Here is a 21435-nt window from a genome sequence, read left to right as displayed (position 1 = left end):
AATAAATGTCATTGTTAATTGCATTTCCTTTTTTATTTATAATTCAGTACAAATGAGAGCAGGACAAAAAAAGACATTGGCTTTGTCACAAAACTTAGTCTGGTATCAATAGGTTGTGACAGTATGAGAGTGTGTTCACAGTCCACTGGCTTTGCATCGTGTCCTCAAAGAGATGTAAAGGAGACTGTATTGCCCTATCTGAGCTGTACTGTATATTCTTTAGGCTAGCTGGAGTCGAGTGGCTCCTCTGATGTCCGCCTTGATGTTTTTTCATGTCAATAATCTCCTGATGAAGTTCCGTTTGCATCAGAATATGAATATGAAGGGAGAGGAAATGGTTTCATAGCTCCAGCGGTCAAGGAAACAATTCTTTTGTGTCCACATTTTTATTTTAGAGGTTAAAACTTGACTTTATATTTGCACTCCTTAGCTTAACTAATCTTTATGCTACTACTTCACTTGAGGAAGTTGCGTGTGAGTATTTGGAGTACTTTTTACTCCCCTTTACCTGTTTTGTATTGGGGTTTTGTAGGCTATCTGTGGGAAGTGGAGAACCCGATACACATAACACTGGCACACCTGCTCTCCCTGAGGCCAGTTGTTGTGTAAAGACAGCTGGAGTAGCTGTCATTGTGACTGAATGCAAGCGTCATTATTTTCGTTTCAAACCTGTCCGTCAATCATCGGTGATTTGAATGTACATTTGACCTGCGTGTTTACTCTGAACTGCCAATAACAAGCCTCTTTCTTACAACGTATTTGCTTATTTATATGGAATAACAGGGTCACTTCAAGCTGATCATTTCCCTTTAAAAGACAAACCTTATTAGATACACCAGCATTACTGTAAGAAGGTTGACTTTGTTGTTCAATCTCTTTCTTCCATTCTTAACTTTTCACATAACCACCACGCATGTTGGCAGCCGTTGCCAAATACAGCAAGCCTGAGGATGTGAGGGCAAAGCTCTGCGATGCTTATGATGCTAAGGGCGGTGTACATTAATGAGTGTATATAGATAAATCTCAGATGTCTGTAAGATGCGCGTTACATATATTTGAAGGGTAACTGAACACAGGCGTGTGTAAATGTTGAGCAAGTGGATCCTTCTCAAGTGTTTCTGAGTCATTAGCCTACACTGCTGGATCATCTGAGGATCCATGCGTACTTTTGCAGTGTATGTGCAGCGCAGAGCACGTGCCTGTCTTGAGTGGCGTGAAGGGGATGAGAACTGAAAGCTCTATATATAGAAGTAATATATGTGTGGAGGCTTAACACCGGACTGTGCAGGAGAATGGGGGGCTTGCCCAGCACACACATGCTGGTTCATTCGACCGCCATCATTACTCTGGAAGTGTATTTATTTTTGTGCTTATATTTCTATGATGGGGGTGGGGGGACTGTTGGCTATATAGTATGACTCAGATAGAAACAGCTGACTGTTTGTGTTTGCGTGTCTGTGCGTATCAGGGATGGTGTCAGGCCCGAGGCTGTCAGGCTCTAACACCATTGCGGTAGTGTGTGTGTGTGTGTGTGTGTGTGTGTGTGTGTGCGTGCGTGCGTTTGTGTGCGTGCATGCGTGTGTGTGAATGCACTGCAGTGTCTGAGCGCCCCCCTTCATTATCATTACTTTACCTTCTCACTAGTTCTTGAATCAATTTCCCAATTCTCTTCCACATGATTTTACTTTTTCCTCAACTGTACATTACCATCCATGAGGTTTCAGAGCAGGCAGAGTACGGAGAACGCAAGTCAAACATAATATTAAGCAAAAAAAAAAAATAGAACAAGGCTTCAAGTGTAGGCACATTATTGGCTCCAAGCAAGCACAGCAGCCCCTTTAACCCTCGCTGTCACCCACACTCTCACAGAACTATTTCTTGTCACATTATTTGTCATGTGACTTCCAAAAGGAACACAGTATAAAAAAAAGTAACATCAGCCTGAAGCGGGTGTGGAATGTCTTGTTGGCTTTCCAGCAGCACTTAACTATCATTACTATCATTGCTGTTATTGTTCTGCCTCCTAATGACCCCACGGCAGAACGGTTTCTTTTGGTTGCACAAGGGTGCAGAGATTAATGCTGCAGTGCTGTAACTTCTACCATTAAGCTCACACTTATTTTAAAAGCAGTATATGGGCGTATGGACATAGATAACCATGTTTGTTCAGAATAAAAGACCAAATTCATAGTGGTACAAAATATAAATCATCTAATAACTGAAAATATGTGCCAGTTCTGATTACTGTATCTATAATCTTTTCTAGCACACCATTCTCCCATTATATTATGGTTACTGGTTTCAGAAGAGACATTGCAGGTGCCACTTGCTGGTCCATCTTCCTCTTGTTTAATAACTGCAGGGGTCGTATATTCTGATAAAACTGGCGTTTCAGCAGAAAGCACAGCGGTAAACCAATAATGGTGCTGGAGTGCTCGCTCCAGGGATGACAACAGTCTTTCTCCAAAGGCTGGCCACACCGGAGTGCTGCATTTGGAGGTATTGGCCATGTCAGAAACACTCTCCCAAATGACTTACTGTGGAGTATGAAAACGAGGCATCCTATGATATTGTTCTATCCTGTTGCAATTTGAGGGATATTGGAAAGAACAATAAGCATCAGATCGTGTTACTGTCAAGTTCATCAAGCCAGACTTGTTTGGTTAACATGTATAGGCTACTATCATTACCACAATATTTCCTACTAATAATCAATGAAGGGACAGTACTTACTGTAAAAGGCTGCAGCAATATATACGTATACATATAAAAAAGGAAAACATGTGTCAGAGCTACAATAGTGAGTGTGGGGGAGTCAAGAATGAGCTCTCTGCAGAGAACTACTGATATGTCATTCTCTGAGTGGTATTTACCTCCTTCCTCGTCCTGTTGTGCCCACCACAGCGGCCTGGCCTGTGAGTTTAGGATGATGGGATTTTGAAAAGGTGTGTGTGGGTGAAGAAGAGCCATGAACTTGCTAGGAGAGATTACTGGGGAAAATCCACACAGATAAACACTAGATTGATGTTTTTCAGTTTTCAGTTTTCTCAGTTGACCAAAGTTCTGTACAGGCTCATAACACAATACATATAGACATATTAATAATACATATAGACTAAGCAACATGAAAATAAAACCATATTTAAAACACAATAAATATGAGCAAGAAAAATGGCGAAATATCAAGCTCAACTTGTATTAAAAGCCAGCACAAAATAATTGCTTTGCAAGATTAGCCGGTGACAAGAAATGTATAATACCTTTGTTCTGCATTTCAGGCCTTTCTTAATCCCTGCAGGTGTGAAACTTGATATTATAATGCTAGGCAGAGAGGCATATGTTCCTAATCTTTCTCCCTTTTCTTTTTTAAAGGTGACATCATCAATTATGTAACTTTTATTTAGCTGAACGACGCTTGTGTTTAAGTGTGCATGTGCCTACTTAGCTGGCTAAGGAATCACTTCTTTCTTCATAACTGTAACTGGAGGCCGCATGATCCAAACGTTTGGATGATTAACGCCAATCAGCTGATGGTTATTCAGAGTTAATCTTGAGTTTGCACAGCTATTTCACAGACTGAATAACATTGCAGCGGATTAAGGCTTTATACGTGCAATATGGTCCTGGATTTAAGATTATTGTCTTCCCAGCCTTGACAGTTGGACATTTCTTCTTCTTATCTGTTCCAATCTTTACCTCTCACTCCCCTCTCTAGGCCAGCACAAATTGTTGGCCTATGATGCAATCCAACCCCCCCCCCCACCCCCCCTCCCTCGCTAGGTTAAGTTTCCCAGCCAATCAATGTACGGCAGTATGAGGGTATACGCAGTCAGCTTGCGCTTGTAAACAGCACTGACAGTAGGAGGGACTTTCTGAAATTTTAGTCCAGCCCTCTGTTCTCATCCCTGTTCAGCCTTTTTTTTCAGCGTGCGTGTGTGTTTGTGTCGCATGGTGAAGGGAGAAGCGCGAGAGGAAGGAAAAGAGAAAAGGAAAAGGAAGAGTGGTCAGCAGGGCCAGGAGAGAGGAAGTGGGCATGCGTGTGTGCGTGTGAGTGCTGATTCTTTCATTGTTACACTGCCTTCACTCAAAGCTGACATGAAGCCATCTAGACTGATCTATTCCACACTCCTCCTGACAGTAGGTAGTCTTTCCGTCAACTCTTGTGTGTTTGTCCTCATGTACTGCACACTGTTAGACTTTATAGTATCGGCTCAGCTGTTACCTGAAATGTGTGTATGAGTTTGTTTGATAGTCTGAGCTGTCCCCACTTATTCTTTGTTGGTGCTGTACAGGTGTGTGACAGTGGGCTGGTTCAATTACTGTTTTCACTGCTTTTTTGTATTGGACCCTCTCTTTTCCCTTTTTCCTACTCCTTGTTGTTGTACAAGGAGGAAGACGTTTAATTTCCTGTCTTTTTCCCCCCCATGTTCACGTGTGTGTTGTGTCGTGAGTTGTGAGGACCCCATTGTACATTTAAGCAACAGCAGAGGTTTGGCTGCTGAGTACAAAGAAAACTGTTACTTTTGTATTCACTAAAGCCAGCAGTGAATGGACTTATTGTGCCTTAACTCCATGGGTGTTAGTTTGTTGCCGCACACAAGCATGCTGCTCTCACATGCACTTAAACACATGCACGCGCACACACACACACACACACACACACACACACACACACACACACACACACACACACACACACACACACACACACACATACACACACACTCGCACACTTGCACACAAACACACACATGATCACTCACAAACGATAAGTAACACATACTGTACATGCACATGCTGTAATCCTGAGAGTTTGGGGACATTAATCAGGCTAAGGTCACCAGCAGCAATACTGTGCGTATATATCGGCCAGGATAATTGTAACACATTTCATTTTGATGGTATTTCTTGACAGCTCTCTGCAGGATGTTCCCTCTCATACATCATTTTTTAGAAGCTGCCTGCAGTCCTGCCCAGCTGCCTATAACTGCAGAGCCCCAAATCTAAATCTGCACGTCTTCACTCACTTTTTAAAACTTTAATTTTTATAAGCCTGTCAGTTAAATGATCATGGTTACTTTAGAGAGTCGAAACCAAGCACCATGGCCTACTTAGGCATTTAAGTGGGCATGAATGAAGTTGGGGACCATGTCAAAACACTGTCTGTTGACTGCGTATAATGCAGCTAGAAACATGCACTTGTGGAGTGGGTCTCATGCGTGCATGCACCCATGACGTGCGTCACATGTTTTTGTTGTTGCGCTGTGTGTATGCGTTTTTTGTTTCAATGAATGTGATAATAAAGCTGGAACATAGGAGAGCTTTGTAATGCACCTTTCATTTATCAGCTAAACGCTATCTCTAAACTCTGTGGATGACTACAAACAGATGGTTCCGAGGTTTTCCTTCTCAGTGTTATGAGAATAAAATGGTCCTCCAGGTTCTTCTTTTACTGTGGTTCCCCAAACAAAAATCAAATGTACACTAGGCACTTCAATGTTTGGCAGTCCTAAGACCCCTGGTCTTAATTTAGCTTCACCATCACCGCTTCCTCGCCTGTCCCATAATACATGTGTCTAAATTTAGACAGACATCATCACAGATTGTACTAGTAGTATCACTGTGCTCAAGTACAGAAAGAGAATAGCAGGCAAGTGTGAGAACTGTGTGGATGTATACAGTGCATCCTGTGGTGGTTGATCTGTTTGGTGCCACGCTCCATCGAGTGATATTCAAGCTTCTTTTCATCAGAATTCAAAAGAGATAACAGGATACTCTTGAAGAGCCAGTTTTACCAAGTAAGGGCTGCATTGTTATAGACAACGATGCATGTTAAGATTGAGACAAAACATAAGCTACTTAACAGTAACCATTTATGTCACACTCCCTACCTGCATGTCCCCAATCATAGCATTATTGTGACAGGTTGTCACCTGTACAATCTTGTACACTGTATGTTATTGGATCCTCTTCGTGTTTGTGTGTGTGTGTGTGTGTGTGTGTGGGGGGGGGGGGGATGAACAGAACAGAGATGGTAGATAGGGGTTTGAGTGCTATTTTAGATCCAGTAGAGTAGTGACAGATGTGCAGACGGGGGGGGGGGGGATTATCAGTGTGTTTGTGTTTTGTGCTCAAGTGTGTGTGTCCGTGTCACTGATGGTGTAATGTTCACAACTACTTTAGATCTTAAGGCCAAGCATGTTTGTATGGGCCATATGCTTCTACTCCCTCATCACTGGGTTTGTTTAGATAGAGCTACGTGTGCTTGTCTTCTGTGTTTGATATACAAGTTGAGCCACAAAAAAGATGTGGCTGGACTACATTGCTGAAGCCGTAAATTACATGTAAAGTATTTTGTCAAAGGTGCCAATTTTAAGCCATACTTCAAGTCCAGTTTAAATGTTTTCAAGCAAATATATGTTGTCCTTATGTTTTTGTAATACATTTTTTTATGATTGAGTCTGGATGTTTTACCATGGTTAGCACTTGATCTTCTCACAAACCTACTTACGGTAATGAACACAGACTGTGCATAGCAATGAGAGCATGCTGCAGTAGCATCTTCCCCACACTGCTGTAATTGTGTTGCCCCATGTGTTTAGGCTTGCACTGATGATTGTGAAAGTGGGCCATGTTGGAAAAGAGGCACTGGTTTGTGTCGCCAGGCAGAATATCTACACCTCACTCACACAACGTTATTTACATGGGGCTGCTATGTTTTAGTCACTCCACAATGATTTGCAAATTGCAATTATTTCATATATTCACTAACATGTACTGCATGCATTGCCATTTATTTAAAGTGTTATTTCAAATGAATATCTTTATTCTAGATCATTTTAGCCACCAAAATGTAAGATTTGTAACTTGCCATCATTCACAAATAGATTGACAGGTGTTCTAATGAATACAATAACTAAATGGAAATTCTACTTCAGTCATTAGTATACAGGCCATCATGAGGCACATAAAAGTAAATGTTTTCATCTGTACATCAAAATCTTTAATCAAATACTATGTGGTGTAAATCAAGAATGCCTGGTTGAGCCGTACGCCTACCAACTTTATTGTTTTATTCATTTGCTCTAGCTGGTCTGATCTAGATGCAATATGGATGTGGAAAGTTACAGTATGAACCTACCTATAAAAAGGTGACTTGTAAATATAGATGGACTGACAAACACAAATAGAAGTAAACATAGACGCTACTCAGTACTTTCTGTTTTCAGTGACAAGTCTTTGTGTGGGAAGTTCATGTGTGCGTGTAAAGATCACAAAAGATCCCATGTGTCGAGAGTTTGTATTTCCTGTGAGGTTTTTTGTGTAATTGTTTGACCATTTAATGTTATAAATCCACTGTTATTGTACTGCTTTGTTGTTAGCTGAGACGTTAATAAAAAGTCAGACACATGGCTGTACCGGTTTGTCCACATTAACCGATGTGCACTCTGTCAGGACTGGTGCATGGTTCTAGTTTTACAAAGTTCTCTTTCAGCTGGCTTTTGTCCGGCATTAATGTAGAAATAACACTAAAACAATGGACACGTTTTCGGACTAATCGAGGGAATTAAACCGCTGTGGTAACTTTGGTTCCTGGCACATCCTGTGGTATGTTTGCTGAGTATTAGCAGCTCTGTAAGTGACACTCTCTCTGAAAGCTTCTACAGACAGGGAATCATTCATGCATTTATCTTTGTTTCTCTGCAGGTTAACGGCTGTCATTATCCCTGGCTTTAAATGTCCTCTACCATGGCAAAGCGTGAGGCTGGGACCGCCAGCCCTGTGGTTCGCCAGATAGACAAGCAGTTTCTGGTCTGCAGCATCTGCCTGGATCGCTACTGCAACCCTAAGGTCCTGCCTTGTCTGCACACCTTCTGTGAAAGGTAACATACAGTTGTGCTCTCTGCTATGTGTAGCTATTTCTGAGCATATACGTATAAGGTGGTAGAACAAAATATTTAACATGGCTATTTTCCCACCAATACTAATCCTACCATCCTATTACTGGATAATTCCTGTCATAGTTACGAGTCCCCTAATAGGGGAAACCTCATCTATTGCAAATCCCTTCCCACAATTAAACAGCTCAGAGCACTTCTCCTCACAGGCTCCACTGGGATAAGTGCATTCCTTAGAGTCAGGGACCTTCAAAGACTGCAGTCTGGGAAAAAGCCTCATTGTAAGGGAGACACAATTACAATGTCTCAATGTACAGTTCCTCAGACCGAGACACCCCCTTTAGGCGATACTTATCTTTGTTCCAAGCAAAGCAGAGCATCGTAGGCTTTTGAAAAAGCTTGGGTTGGGTCAGAGTGAGTGGATAGATATTGACGAGGGAGCTACAGTATGTTGTAAGGTACAGAGGGTCTAACTGGGATTATGTCTCAAACCGAATTACTTCTAAACCTTTGATCAAACAAATATTTATGGAGTAATTTTGAATAGCCACACAGAGTAGGCCTACGGGATAAATCCTTTTTCTATGCAGTGTAAGGGGCATTTGCCCACACCAGAGGGCAAGTTTAATCCCACGGTTTAACTGGATGGCATGTGATCTGGAGCCCTGCTGAGGTGAACACATTTTTGTCTGGAGCTATACTTGATGTTGCCAGACAGATGTTTTAACACTGGAGGGGTTGATGTGGTGTTAGGGGTTTTGGGGGAGCTGAGCTGAGCTGACAAACATATGCTGGGCCTGTTTGGTATGGTATTGTTATGTATCGCTTAATTGTTTCATTGGATCTGTGAACTACCAGCGCAACTACTTCCCAATATCCTATACTTGTGTGCTCATCATTCAGGCATCGCAATTATGAGTTTGCCGTGTGTTACATCTTTCCTATAATAGGGACATGTGGCCATTTTTACTCATAGTCTTGGTTTTAGGATTTCACTTAACAAGGGTGGCTAAAACAGTTAGTAAAAGTGATTGCTTAAATGTTTTACTGTCATTTGACAAAACAAGCATTTGGAGGAAAACAATAGAAAAATCTTATCAACCATCGAGTTGTAATGCAATTGCAATTTGACAGATTGTGATCATCGACCATGACAATAGATATTGGTTCAAATCAGATCAGTTTTATTGTTATACTGTAGTCCAATATCACAAATAGCCATTTGCCTCTAACCTTAGACCCTTAGTTCAACTGAAGAAAAACCTTTTTTGAGAAACCTTAGGGAGAGTGACAGAGGAATGGATCCCTCTCCCAGGACAGAGAGACACAAAATAGATGTCACATGTACAGAACACACAGGTTGAGGCCCCAATCACAGACCTTTTCAAATGCATAAGTCTGAGCCCGCTGTACCCAGCTGACAAAGCAGCAGTACTTTATCAGGGCTTCACAGCGTTACAGAGGTGTGGACAGAGAGGCTGATACTTTTGTTAAAGCCCTACATTGTTCTCAAATGCTCAAAGCTGCAGTTGACCAAGTCTCTGCAGTGGACACATACTGTATGTTGAACTGAATAGTGTTAGCAGGCTGCTATCAGACGCCCTTGTGTAAAACAACAGAGGCTTATACTCGACTCTGACCTCAGGGTTTTTTGCAGCATTAACAATCAATTTAGTGAAAACAGAAGCTTAAGAAGACCAACGAGACATGCTCTTGGCATGCAGGGGTGTGGTTCTGGCTTGAAACTGTCTACGGTTAAGCAGATTGCCTCTTAAGGGCAATTGAACATGCACAACAACATACCCTGGGATAGATGTGTGAGGATGAGGCGAGGCAAGAATCCAAGACATCAAACAAGTTGCATCTATACTGTTAAAAGTTTTCTATCTGGTGTCTGTCGCTGTTAGGCAGCTTTTTCCAGGGATTCACTCAGTCATTGAGCAAGTGTGCGTTTTTTTCTCCTGAGGCTGTGGGTTCTGCATATTGACTCTCATTCACACTTCTCCCCTATTGGTTGTGACAGGAGCACTATTTAGTCTCCGTCTTTCAATTACGCTGATAAGGTGACAGCTCTCTCTCTCTCTCTCTCTCTCTCTCGTCTTTGTGTCCTTCTCTCTTCGCCTTACTGAGAAATTGTACATGACTTATTTTAATACACAGAACAATGCAACATCATTTCTCACCTATATTTAATTATCTAATTCCTGCATTTGCTTCATGTGTTGGTTAATTCCCTCCTTCCAGCTGTCTCCAGAACTACATTCCCCCAGAGTCTCTGACGCTCTCGTGCCCAGTGTGCCGGCAGACGTCCATCCTGCCAGAGAAAGGAGTTTGTGCTCTGCAAAACAACTTCTTCATCACTAATCTAATGGAGGTTTGAGCCTTTTTCCTTTTTTTCTATCTAGCCAAACAGGATTTTTAAATCACATTAAATGGAACAAAAGACAAACCGCAAATGAAACCAATTAGGAGGTTATGAACAACAAAATAAAGGTTCTACAATCACAGAGAGCACTCAAAGAACTGAGACTGCCGGTTTGACTGTTCCTGTACTGCTGTTTTTGTGAGAACCACTTTTGGTGTTAAACAGAGGGAGGACATTTTTGTCCAATGAGGTCATTCTGGACAGTCCTTGCTTCTTAAAGGGGCTCCATTTAGGGGGTTGCTTTAAGTTCAAGGTTAAATAGTTTTCTAGTGTGCAGGTATGTAAGGGTGATGATTTAGGTTATCATTTGAGTATACTGTAAGTAATTCATTTGTACATTGAATTTGAGGTTGCTCTATAACTTAGAATTACAAATTGTTTGTGTGTTTGTGTCAACAGTAGACTATGTAGAAAGTCAGACACAAAGAAAAGCATCTAGGGGCATGTAGGTTACATTATATTACATACAGAATACACATTTACTGCTGCCTCCCCATTGTTATTTGACTCTGGCCTGGAAACTTTGGTCCCCATGCACACAGCACATAAGAAAACACATGCTTGTAAATCTTAAATCTTTTTGAAGCTTCACCATAGAAAGACATCATAACAGAGTTTAAAATGTGTTTGACCAGGTCCTTCAACGAGACCCAGAGTGTTCGCGGCCAGAGGCCTGCAGTGTACTGGAGTCAGTCAGTGCTGCAGCTGCAGGGAAGCCCCTCTGCTGTCCAAACCACGAGGGAAAGGTGGGAAGCTCTTCTGTACCTAATGCCTCAACCCAGTCATCTCCTCAACAAAAATGAACCTACCTTTCTGTATTTTAACAATAGTGAGTCTAAAGGAAGCAAAGACTTTAATTCCCCATTTGTCTGTGAAACCCAGCAAGTTTGTCTCCCCCTGCAGGTGATGGAGTTCTACTGCGAGTCTTGTGAGACAGCCATGTGTCTGGACTGTACAGAGGCTGAGCACCGGGAGCATGTGACTGTCCCACTGCGGGACGTGGTAGAACAGCAAAAAGCTGCGCTGAAGACACAGCTGGATGCCATACACAGCAGGTAGGTACTTAATGTTTAAGATAAAAGAGTAATTTCCTTCATATCAGGTGTTTGGAAGCTTAAGCATGTTGGCCCAGCTCTGACATGTAAAAAAACTATTACTGTAGGGTATTGGCATAGGCCCATTTTCATAAAATGATTACCTAATATTAAATTTTATTTAGGATTTATATTATATTGTATATGTCTGTAACTTTTTTTATTTTCAAATGTTTTTGCTCAGTTTTTAGTTTCACATTGTGTCCTCTGGCAGGCTCCCTCAGCTCACAGCAGCCATCGAGCTGGTGAGTGAGATCTCTCGGCAGCTGAATGAAAGGAAGACGGAGGCGGTAGCGGAGATTACCAGCACCTTTGAAGAGCTGGAACGGGCGCTTCATCTGCGCAAAACAGCCCTAATTACAGACCTGGAGAACATCTGCAGCACTAAACAGAAGGTCAGCTATTTTTTCACACATTCACATATACAGGGTGCACACTCAATGCAGGTGCACTTGCATTTAGTGTGCACTTCAAGCTCATCGTCAAATGCACAAACACACACAGGCATTTTACAAGCAAGTAGTCCAACGCGACTTGCCACATGACTCACTGTTCCTGTCAACACACTTCAACCCAGCTGACTGACTGATTTTGACTTTTTCTCCTTTTTTCTTCCACTGACCTGAGCACAGGTCCTGCAGGCCCAGCTTTCATCTCTGCTGCAGGGCAAGGAACACATCCAGAACAGTTGCAGCTTTACGGAGCAGGCTCTCAGCCATGGGAGTGCTACGGAGGTGGGCTTTGCGGACTGTGTCATTTCTACAAATTGGTCTACAAACACTTTACAACACATATGGGGATAAACTATCAGACAGTTTGCAATAGTGTAGCAGGGTGGGAGCAAATATAATGCCATATCTTTATTAAAAACAAAAATGATGAAAAAATGATGTCTGTGTGTTGAAGTATAGGTGCTGTTAGTTCAGAAGCAGATGAGTGAGCGGGTAACCGCACTAGCCAGACACGACTTCCCGGAGAGACCGCATCAGAATGCACACCTGGATTGTCAGGTTTCGACCATTTCTTTCTCTGCTCTCAATTTTTAATGATCGTTGTCTAACTGATATCCCATGGTCGCACATACAATAGATACATACTGTATATACAATTTCAAATTAAGAATAAGAATGAGGCAACTACTGAATGGTAAAGCATCTCATATATTTTCCCCAGGTGGAGACTGAAGGTCTGCGGCGCTCCATCCAGAACCTGGGTGTCCTCCTCACCACAGCCGCTGTGGCTCACACCTCCGTCGCCACGGGAGAGGGCCTCCGCCACGCAGCAACCGGGCAGCACCACACGGTCACTGTGACAACAAAAGACAAAGTAAAACGTTTATTTAATAGTGCATTGTGCTTATGCTTCAATCTGTTCACCGATGTGTGTATTTGCTTCATTCACGTATTTAAGTTTAATTTTTTTATTCAAATTCATATTTCATGCTATTATTCTCTTATTTGAAAGAAGTAAGTTATTGTATCGTCTTCAACAGGACAAATAATGGGAAAAAAATATTATTATCACAAACAAATGTGTCAAAAGCTCGTAATGTGTCTATAGAAAGTATTGCCTCAGAAACTCCAACCATGTGCATATTGCTTGGAACAAGAGAGTGTTGTTGCTCAGAGACACAAGAATCAATAACTTTTAACCTGCAGGACGGGGATTTGGTACGGACAGGAAATGCTGTTTTAAAAGCAGAGATAACGTCCGCTGACGGCCATCGCGTCGCAGAGACGGAGATTGCGGACAATAAGAACGGGACATACGAGGTGGGATACACGGTGCGCTCTGAGGGAGAGTACTCTTTCTCTCTGCTGCTGTACGGCCAGCCCATACGCGGCAGCCCATTCCGCCTGAGAGCCATCAAGCCCTCGGACGTGCCACAGTCTCCAGATGACGTGAAGAGGAGAGTGAAGTCTCCCAGCGGCACAGGGGGACACATACGGCAGAAAGCAGTGAGACGGCCATCCAGCATGTACAGCACCACTAAGAAGAAGGAAAACCCCATAGAGGATGAGCTCATCTACAGAGTGGGTAAGACAGACGTCACCGTGTAGGCCTATGTCCTGGTGGAAAAAAACACAAAATGTCTTCTCTAAGGGCAGCATTTTGGTTGAATGTGACATCCAGTAAAACAAGCTCACAGTAATAAAGATAATGAGTCGGTTACCTATTCCCAGGTTGTGGGCAAAGATTATCTTCTTATAGACTTCAAATAAATGAAGGTGCAACATTCTCACTGTGGAGATGTGACTCAAGCAGTCCTTTGCAAGCAAGTCTTGCGATTTCTTTTTTTGGAAATGTGCTGACATGAATCTAATCCTGCATTTGCCAGGAAGGAAGGAAAACTATCCAAATACTGTATACTGTATGCTTTTGAAAAATGATCAGCATTAAAAGAGCAGCACAAGCAATTTATGGTAAATCAAAAGTAATCAATCGTGTGTGTGTTTAAAGAAAAGTAGTAAACACTGAGACAAAAGTGAAAATATCAAATGGCACAATTACTGAGTGCATGCTTATGTGTCAGGTACCCGAGGCAGAGAGAAGGGGGAGTTCACAAATCTGCAGGGGATCTCAGCCTCTAGTAACGGCAGAGTGGTGGTGGCTGACAGCAACAACCAGTGCATACAGGTGAGAACACACACAGAGGGAAATGCGTGTATGTGCAATCATGTATGCCTTTATGGCCACTTACAGTAGAATAGTAAAATACTGCTGACATAGCACATTTCATTTAAAGAGTACTCTTTGATGGAACCGAATACAGGTATTCTCCAATGATGGGCAGTTCAAGATGCGCTTTGGGGTCAGAGGTCGGTCTCCGGGGCAACTGCAGAGACCAACAGGCGTCACTGTGGACATGAACGGTGACATCGTGGTGGCTGATTATGACAATCGGTGGGTCAGCATCTTCTCTTCTGATGGCAAGTTTAAGGTAAGATCTTTTTAGCATGTTATTAAACTGTAGATGGTGGAGTCAGCGCTTCTGGAGAGTGTTTTTTTTAATCAAAAATATGTGAATACGTCCTCACGTTCTGCTAGGTGTCTGTACTGTGTGTGTGTCTGTGTGTGTGTGTGTGTGTGTGTGTGTGCCTAAAAACAAAATCTGTTGTAAATGCACAGCCCAGGCTTAATAAACTGCTCTGTAAACAAATGGTATGTTATTGTAACAACCGCCCACCGTAGCTAGCAACACACACATTTACAGAGCCTAGGCTGTGTTTTAACAAAGGATATATATTTTTCAGCGCACACATATTTCAGACAGGTAGGGGTTAGTGAGGAGATATTCACTGATTTTGACCAAAAGGGATTTTGACAAGAAGGGTTCTCCACAATTGCTGACTCTAAGAGGCAGGAACTTCCCCTGCTTACAACTGTATCACAGTGCCTTGAAGATGAGCCTCATTAAGGACATGAGCTTGGTTTAAACATTAGGTATGTTAAAAGTCTTTCACATCTTTCCTGCAGAATAAGATCGGTGCAGGGCGGCTCATGGGTCCTAAAGGTGTGGCCGTGGATAAGAATGGACACATCATCACTGTGGACAACAAGGCCTGCTGTGTGTTCATTTTTCAATCAAACGGGAAGTTGGTGACTAAGTTCGGAGGCAGGGGGACGTCTGACAGACAGTTTGCAGGTGAGAGAGAGGCCTTCATACAGTATGTAACAACAAACCTCCTTTTAAAACTGACAGGGTAATGTAAAGGATGCACTCTTTGTTTCAACTTGCCCTATCTGTCAGTGAGGCAGCAGCGTCTACCAACATAATATGTGACAACAACACAAAACATCATATGGGAAAAAATATATATAATGTTTTGAAATTTGAAAGAGTAGCTTTCAATTTTTTTTTCTCCATTGTTCAGGGTTGATGTAAGAAAAAGCACTCGTTGTGAATCACCCTGACAGACACACAACTATTGTTGCAGTTTAAAATGTCAGTGTGGGATGGGATGGCATAACAGCCTGAGGAACAGTCACAACTGAGGCCTGTATTTTATTTGTGCATTACATAATAGTAGAGCAATCTGGTTTAGTCTTCAAAAGCTGTCTCCATCTCCTAACATGCCCACACATGCATACATATATACAGTAAATAAAATATTTTAAAAAATAATCCCCCCCCCCCCCCCCACAAACTGCGCCCGTGCTGACCACCCTGCTCTTTAATCTTCTTTGCTTATCCTTTATCTCTGACTACCTATTTTTATTCTTTCTTTCTGTTCCCTCTCTTGTTTTTCAATCCAGAAAAACTTGGCCCAAACTTAAATAAATCTGGCCCAGTTTTCAGTAAGTACTAAGTGTGGCCTTGCTGCAACCTTAATCCCACAGTGCAGTGCCCTGTGTCTAACCCCCAACTCCCTGATGATGTGTCTCCTGAGAACTCAGATTGTTGACAACGTGTTGGAACAAGCTGTGCCTGTGCAATGATAATCAGAGATATGCAAATTGTAATAATCACTCACTATTACAATAATGAACACTGTGTCATGTGCATTGCATTTTTTTTTTTTTTTTTTTGTGTAAATGGTCTAAAAAGATCAATGTGAATGATTTGTACTGCTATGAAAATTACCAATTGGGGTTGGGAGATATCAAGATCATTATTATGTAACTCAGCCAATTAGCTTTCACTTCACATAAACAGCTACCCACATCTTTTGTTGACCATCAACGTAGCTACTTTTATCTGAGATAATATTTTTTGTATTGAATGACTGATGATCCATATCATCTCACTTTTAGTACTGCTAAAGGAAAACAATTGTGTAACTCAAGTTAAAGCACCTTATGCATGAACCGTATGCCACCTAACAACTAAAGGCAAATCAGAATAGCTCATCGGCTGATTAAAGTTGCAGTTTTGCTGAAATTTGTGATTAAACAGCATACTAACAAACGGGTACGAGAATCCATGAGTGCATCAAATTCTACCATAACCCGCCTCTCTCCTCGTCCAGGTCCACACTTTGTTGCAGTGAACAACAAGAATGAAATAATTGTGACTGATTTTCACAATCACTCTGTGAAGGTAAGACATGCGTTGTCCTGCACTCGTAAGATGAATGATCTCTTTCAGTTTCCACAAGCTTAATTAATGTGCTAGTGTTGTATTGTTTCATTTAGATGTTGATGAAATGTAGATGAAATGTGTGTTTTTACTGACGTCCTGTCCCAGGTGTACAATGCAGATGGGGAGTTCTTGTTCAAGTTCGGCTCTCACGGCGAGGGCAATGGCCAGTTCAACGCTCCTACTGGCGTGGCTGCAGACGCCAACGGAAACATCATTGTAGCTGACTGGGGTAACAGCAGGATACAGGTGAGAGTGAGACGGGCTAAATTCAGTCCGATATCCACTTCAAAGGTGTTAGACTTTGAAACTGGATCTCTTCAAGAGTTGTTTTTGTGTTTCAGCGAATGAAAAACAGTGAGGTCATGCTTAAAGGTCGGGTCAGTGATTTTGGAGCAAGCATGTTGTCAAAATCACTTTTTGACATAAATCAGTGAACGTCTCACACAGTCAGGACAGATGGCAGATCAAGAGGAGATATTCACTGATTTTGTCAAAAAGTGATGTTGACAACAAATGTTCTCCAAAGCCGCCGACTCAACACCTTTAAGTTAAAGAAATCAATGAAAAAGATACATTTTATGATAAAAAGCAAAAAAATATCTTCTTTAATTAGTGGCTCTTACAAATATAATAGTGGCCGTCACAGCCACTTGAAACCTGCAGCTATTAACATCTTAATGTGTGAAGGGCAGCACTGTAATCTGTTTAAACATGAAGACTGAAATCTGATTTATTTTTTTCCCAGGTGTTTGACAGCGCAGGATCCTTCTTATCTTACATAAACACCTCAGCAGACCCGCTGTACGGGCCCCAGGGCCTGGCCCTCACTTCAGATGGACATGTGGCTGTTGCAGACTCCGGCAACCACTGCTTTAAGGTTTACAGGTATCTGCAGTAGGCCGAGGGAAAGACATCGCTGACTCAACTCCTGCTGACACAAGTTAACACCACATACTGCTTGTTTGTGGACATTGAGCTTCAACGTGCCTGCACACTCTACGGTGGCTCCAGGTTCCACAGATGAATTTCCTTTTCTTTTTTGTCTGTCCGTGCTTTACAAAATCTAGAAACTCAGAGTGTAAGACAAAGACATTCATAGAAGAATTTTTTTTTACAAGAAAAACACCAAAATCCCAGAAATTCAAGTGTAATTACAATGTTTTTAAAGATTAAATAAAACAATTACTGAAATTAGATTAAGAATTAATTAGATTAACTCTTATCCTGGTGAAAAATCACAAGCATGAGAAATATGTTCTGTCTACTGTTAACTTTCAAAACCTTTGACCAAATCCCCACACAGGAAAAATAAACTATAGGATAACATTATAGAACAAGACTCTCTATTTCTCTCACGTGGTACCTCACTATAGGAGATAGCAGCCTGTCAGTCTGAAGTGACCAGCAACCAGCAAACACAGTAACACACACAGAAGCAGGACGTCTAGGGTCTGAGAGTAAACCATGCTTTGTGATTGAACAACGCTCAGGCCTTTTCCTAGAATGCTGTTGCATGTCAGTGTGCTCCAGAAGAAAAAAAAAACACCATGTCGTAACTGCCTTTCGATTTCCTCATAAGCAAACACAACAGAACGCCTGCAGAAGGGTTTGGGTTGTTAAAAGATAAACTCTTATTCTCATTCTGACAACATCCCTGCACACAGATACATACTATATATTTTTTTTCTTTCCAGCCATAAGACGAGTTTACTTTATAAGCAAGTTTTGATTTTGCTTTGATACCCAAAGATTAGCATCAAGAAGCACAACCATTTATAGGATAACAAGGTTTTCTGAACACATCTGAACCAGCTCCAATTAGCATTGGTCCTTCCCAGCTAATACGTATGTTCTCTTCTTATATCCAAAACAAACATCCTATATCTGAGCCCACTAATTCTTGCACTTTCGTATAATCATATCTACAAACTAACGTAGTTGTACATAAGCATATTTTGGTGTGTTTATAAATGGATTTAGTGTCCACGTTATTTCACTATATAACCTGCTTATTCAAGCACTAAAGGAACTCTAGGATTTCAACACTGGAGCATTCACTAGTACAGTAGATGGTCATGCCAAGTAGTAGCCAAACTGAATGACTTCCGTAACATCATTGGAACAAAGTTTGTTCACACATTATTTGCTGTGTTTTATTTTTTTTGCAAAAAGGACATAATTTATTTTTTTCTCTTTTCTTTTCTACATAATTTGTTCTACAAATTATTTTTGTAATTGGTGCATTTGAACTGTGTTCTCTTTGCCAAACATCGTTGTACATACTGTAGGTCTTGTAAACCCGTAGCACTGAACGCTGTTTCTCTCGTTTGCCTCTTCCCCCTGAGTTCACATCCACATAAACATTTGAACTGTTCCTTCTGCCAAAAATGTACCGTTGTAAGTTGTTGTTGAACATTGCACAAAAATACAAAATATTATAAGAGTTATATAGTTTGCAAGAGTAATATATGCCTCTGTGTATAGTTATCATTCAACATAATCAGAAAGTGTATACTGTATATTACAATCATATTCTTGTTCATGGATTTTCCAGTATTTGTTATCATTTGCACTGATTATTATTTTTCTTTCAAGGATTTTCATATGTGGCTCCTTGAGGAACGCAACACCAGCTAACATGCAGGGACACACAGATAATCCCAATAATAGATCTGTAACTCGATCAGTCTTCATTTCCCATCTTTTGGCAAAAAGATTTAAGTTGACTTTCCCTTCTCCAACCACTGTGTTAAAGGTACAACGACTAAGTCGGCACGTTGGCGACACCTTTGAACAAAAGCGGTAGTATTTTTACGACGCCAGCTGTCGTGAAGCTGTTTTCTAGCTCGTGCAGGGCCTCAAGATTCAAATAATCAGGAAGCAATATAGTGCGTGTCCGTGTGTTGAAAGTGTGAGGGCACCGGACTCTTTTCGGCTCGGTGAGAGTGGTTAGTGACACAGCATCAACTACACCTGACCTGATTGCAATGAGTTGATCCATTGTCACCTCTCACGGAGCTGAACGAGTATGTGTCCCCAGTCCCCACACAAAGCGAATGAACGAGAGACGGCAGTTAGTTATGGATCACGATGAGGTAATGTGTTTATGTTGTTGTAAATAATGACTATTTCAGATGAATAATGGTCATCTGATGATGCTGGTGAGGCAAAGTAAACTTTGTTTTAGTAGGCTACCGCTCATTCATTTAGGAGTAAACACTGCAGTCTAGGTTCGCTGCGTGAAATTGTGTATACGTTGCTTGGCAACGCCCTCCCGCCCGCCTATCACTCTCCCTTTGAGCTTTTCTTCATTGCATTTTATTTTTTTTTCTTTGATGGTTCAGCCCCGTTATCAGTCATTATGACGACAAATAACTGTCTCAAACAAGGCTCCCGCTCCCCTTCTAGGATGACCAGATCGCATTTCCATTACTTTTCACACGTCCCGCAAATTGAGACGTTGTCCCGCATTGTTATTGAAAGTGAGCCCCCCTTTTTAAATGCGTGTTTTATAATCTGGCATTTATCCGATAGCTGTCAGGAGACAGCAGTCTCCGTTTGTCTGTGTGTGTGTTTGTCTGTGGCCGTGTCTGAACTGCCATACTAACGTCCTACTCATACTCATTTTGACTTCAATTTGAGTATGTGACGGTTGGGTATGCGAGTTTGGGTATGTGAGAAATTCCCGGATGAGTACTAACTTCCGGGAAGATTTTGGGTATGAATCGATCGTATACTTTTCCTACTCAACCGCCCCACAATGCACTGGGTCAATTCTACCCGCCCAGGAAAATGAAATATTTTCGAGCAAGTTGCTAGGCAACAACATTGTTTGGGGTTCCGCGATCTGACAACTGTACGTGCAGTCATTCATACACTCTTACAATAGATAAGAGATGAAGATAAATACCTAACAACATTAGAGTCACTAAGTGAAATGAGTGTTGTGAGTCTGATAGTGGAGAGAGATCAGAACAGATCGCTGTCCCACACACCGCGGCTCGTCCAGCTCAACTCACAGACAGCTGAGTGCTGATGAGCCGGACAGAGAGCGTCGGAGGGATCCTCCGCCTCAAAACATCATTATTATAAAACAAGAGGTCTAAAACACAGATGATGAACACAGGACTGTAAAAATCTAGTTCAATATCTAACCTGTAGAGGGCGGTTATAAGCTTAACAGTGTCTAAACTGCCTGAATCTTATAAGAAGAAGAAGAAATTCTTCATTGCTTGAGTATACTTCAACTGAGAACGTTTTAGACGCAGCTCGCATACACAATCGATCTTTGAGTAGAGAGTATGCATGAGTATGTAGGACGTAGGACGCTAGTATGGCAGTTCAGACACGGCCTGTGTGTGTGTATCGGGCTGCTGGGCTCAGTGGCTCTGTGAAGGTGCTGCCTGCAGTGCTTCAACGTTCACTTTCCTGTTACTTCAAAATAAAAGCCAACTCACGTTTGTCAAGTGAAATGCTAATGTGAAGCCAGTGAAATGCTTTTAATGTGAAGCCGCAGCCTTAATGCTCTATTTTATTTAACAGTAGCTAACTTAACTGCTGCACGCTGATCTAAAGATAGTGTTTTTTTAATTTAGAAAGCCGTGTCTCTGGCATTACCGGTGGTGACACGAGTTTATTTTGCTAAAAAAACGGCACTTTGTCCCGCATTGTCCCGCACAAACGTAGTCTTTGTCCCACATCTGGTGAATTGGGATCTGGTCTCCCGCTCCACTTCCCTCACCTGGAGTGATAGGCTTTTCAATTCACGTTCCTGCGCCACACTGAAATCTGCGACCAATACGGATATGTGACCATAGAGCATGCACGCGTGAACCGAAAATCGGACTGGGTGTACGACCAGATCAAATGCAGTAATAAAAACTATATAAAAACGTCTTTCTTTGCACTGATGGTCTCGTTTGCTGTTAAAGGTAA

The 21435-nt window shown here is 41.8% G+C and overlaps 1 protein-coding gene across 1 annotated transcript; it reads left to right on the top strand.

Moving 5' to 3' along the window:
- Positions 1-3949: 3949 nt before the first annotated feature.
- On the top strand, positions 3950-20065 carry trim3b (tripartite motif containing 3b). The gene is made up of 16 exons (XM_080041356.1): positions 3950-4137; positions 7708-7883; positions 10143-10272; positions 10959-11069; positions 11227-11378; positions 11632-11812; positions 12050-12151; positions 12329-12427; positions 12591-12743; positions 13076-13454; positions 13951-14054; positions 14191-14358; positions 14895-15063; positions 16388-16458; positions 16606-16746; positions 17246-20065. The coding sequence occupies exons 2-16, from the start codon at positions 7738-7740 to the stop codon at positions 17396-17398; spliced, it is 2259 nt and encodes a 752-aa protein (XP_079897482.1). The 5' UTR covers positions 3950-4137; positions 7708-7737; the 3' UTR covers positions 17399-20065.
- Positions 20066-21435: the final 1370 nt, after the last annotated feature.

This window comes from Ammodytes marinus (genome assembly GCF_949987685.1).
Source record: "Ammodytes marinus genome assembly, chromosome: 14".
In the NCBI taxonomy this organism is placed as follows: Eukaryota; Metazoa; Chordata; class Actinopteri; order Uranoscopiformes; family Ammodytidae; genus Ammodytes; species Ammodytes marinus.
The sequence above is the reverse complement of the archived record's forward strand: the minus strand, read 5'-3'. Positions and strand labels throughout refer to the sequence as shown.

What these genes read in the sequence shown, in the direction of transcription:
- trim3b (XM_080041356.1), top strand. Translation starts at nt 7,738, where the DNA reads ATGTCCTCTACCATGGCAAAGCGTGAGGCTGGGACCGCCAGCCCTGTG. An exon ending in GTCCAAACCACGAGGGAAAG is followed by an intron (nt 11,070 to 11,226) that starts GTGGGAAGCTCT and finishes CTCCCCCTGCAG; the next exon opens with GTGATGGAGTTCTACTGCGA. An exon ending in CTTCTGATGGCAAGTTTAAG is followed by an intron (nt 14,359 to 14,894) that starts GTAAGATCTTTT and finishes TCTTTCCTGCAG; the next exon opens with AATAAGATCGGTGCAGGGCG.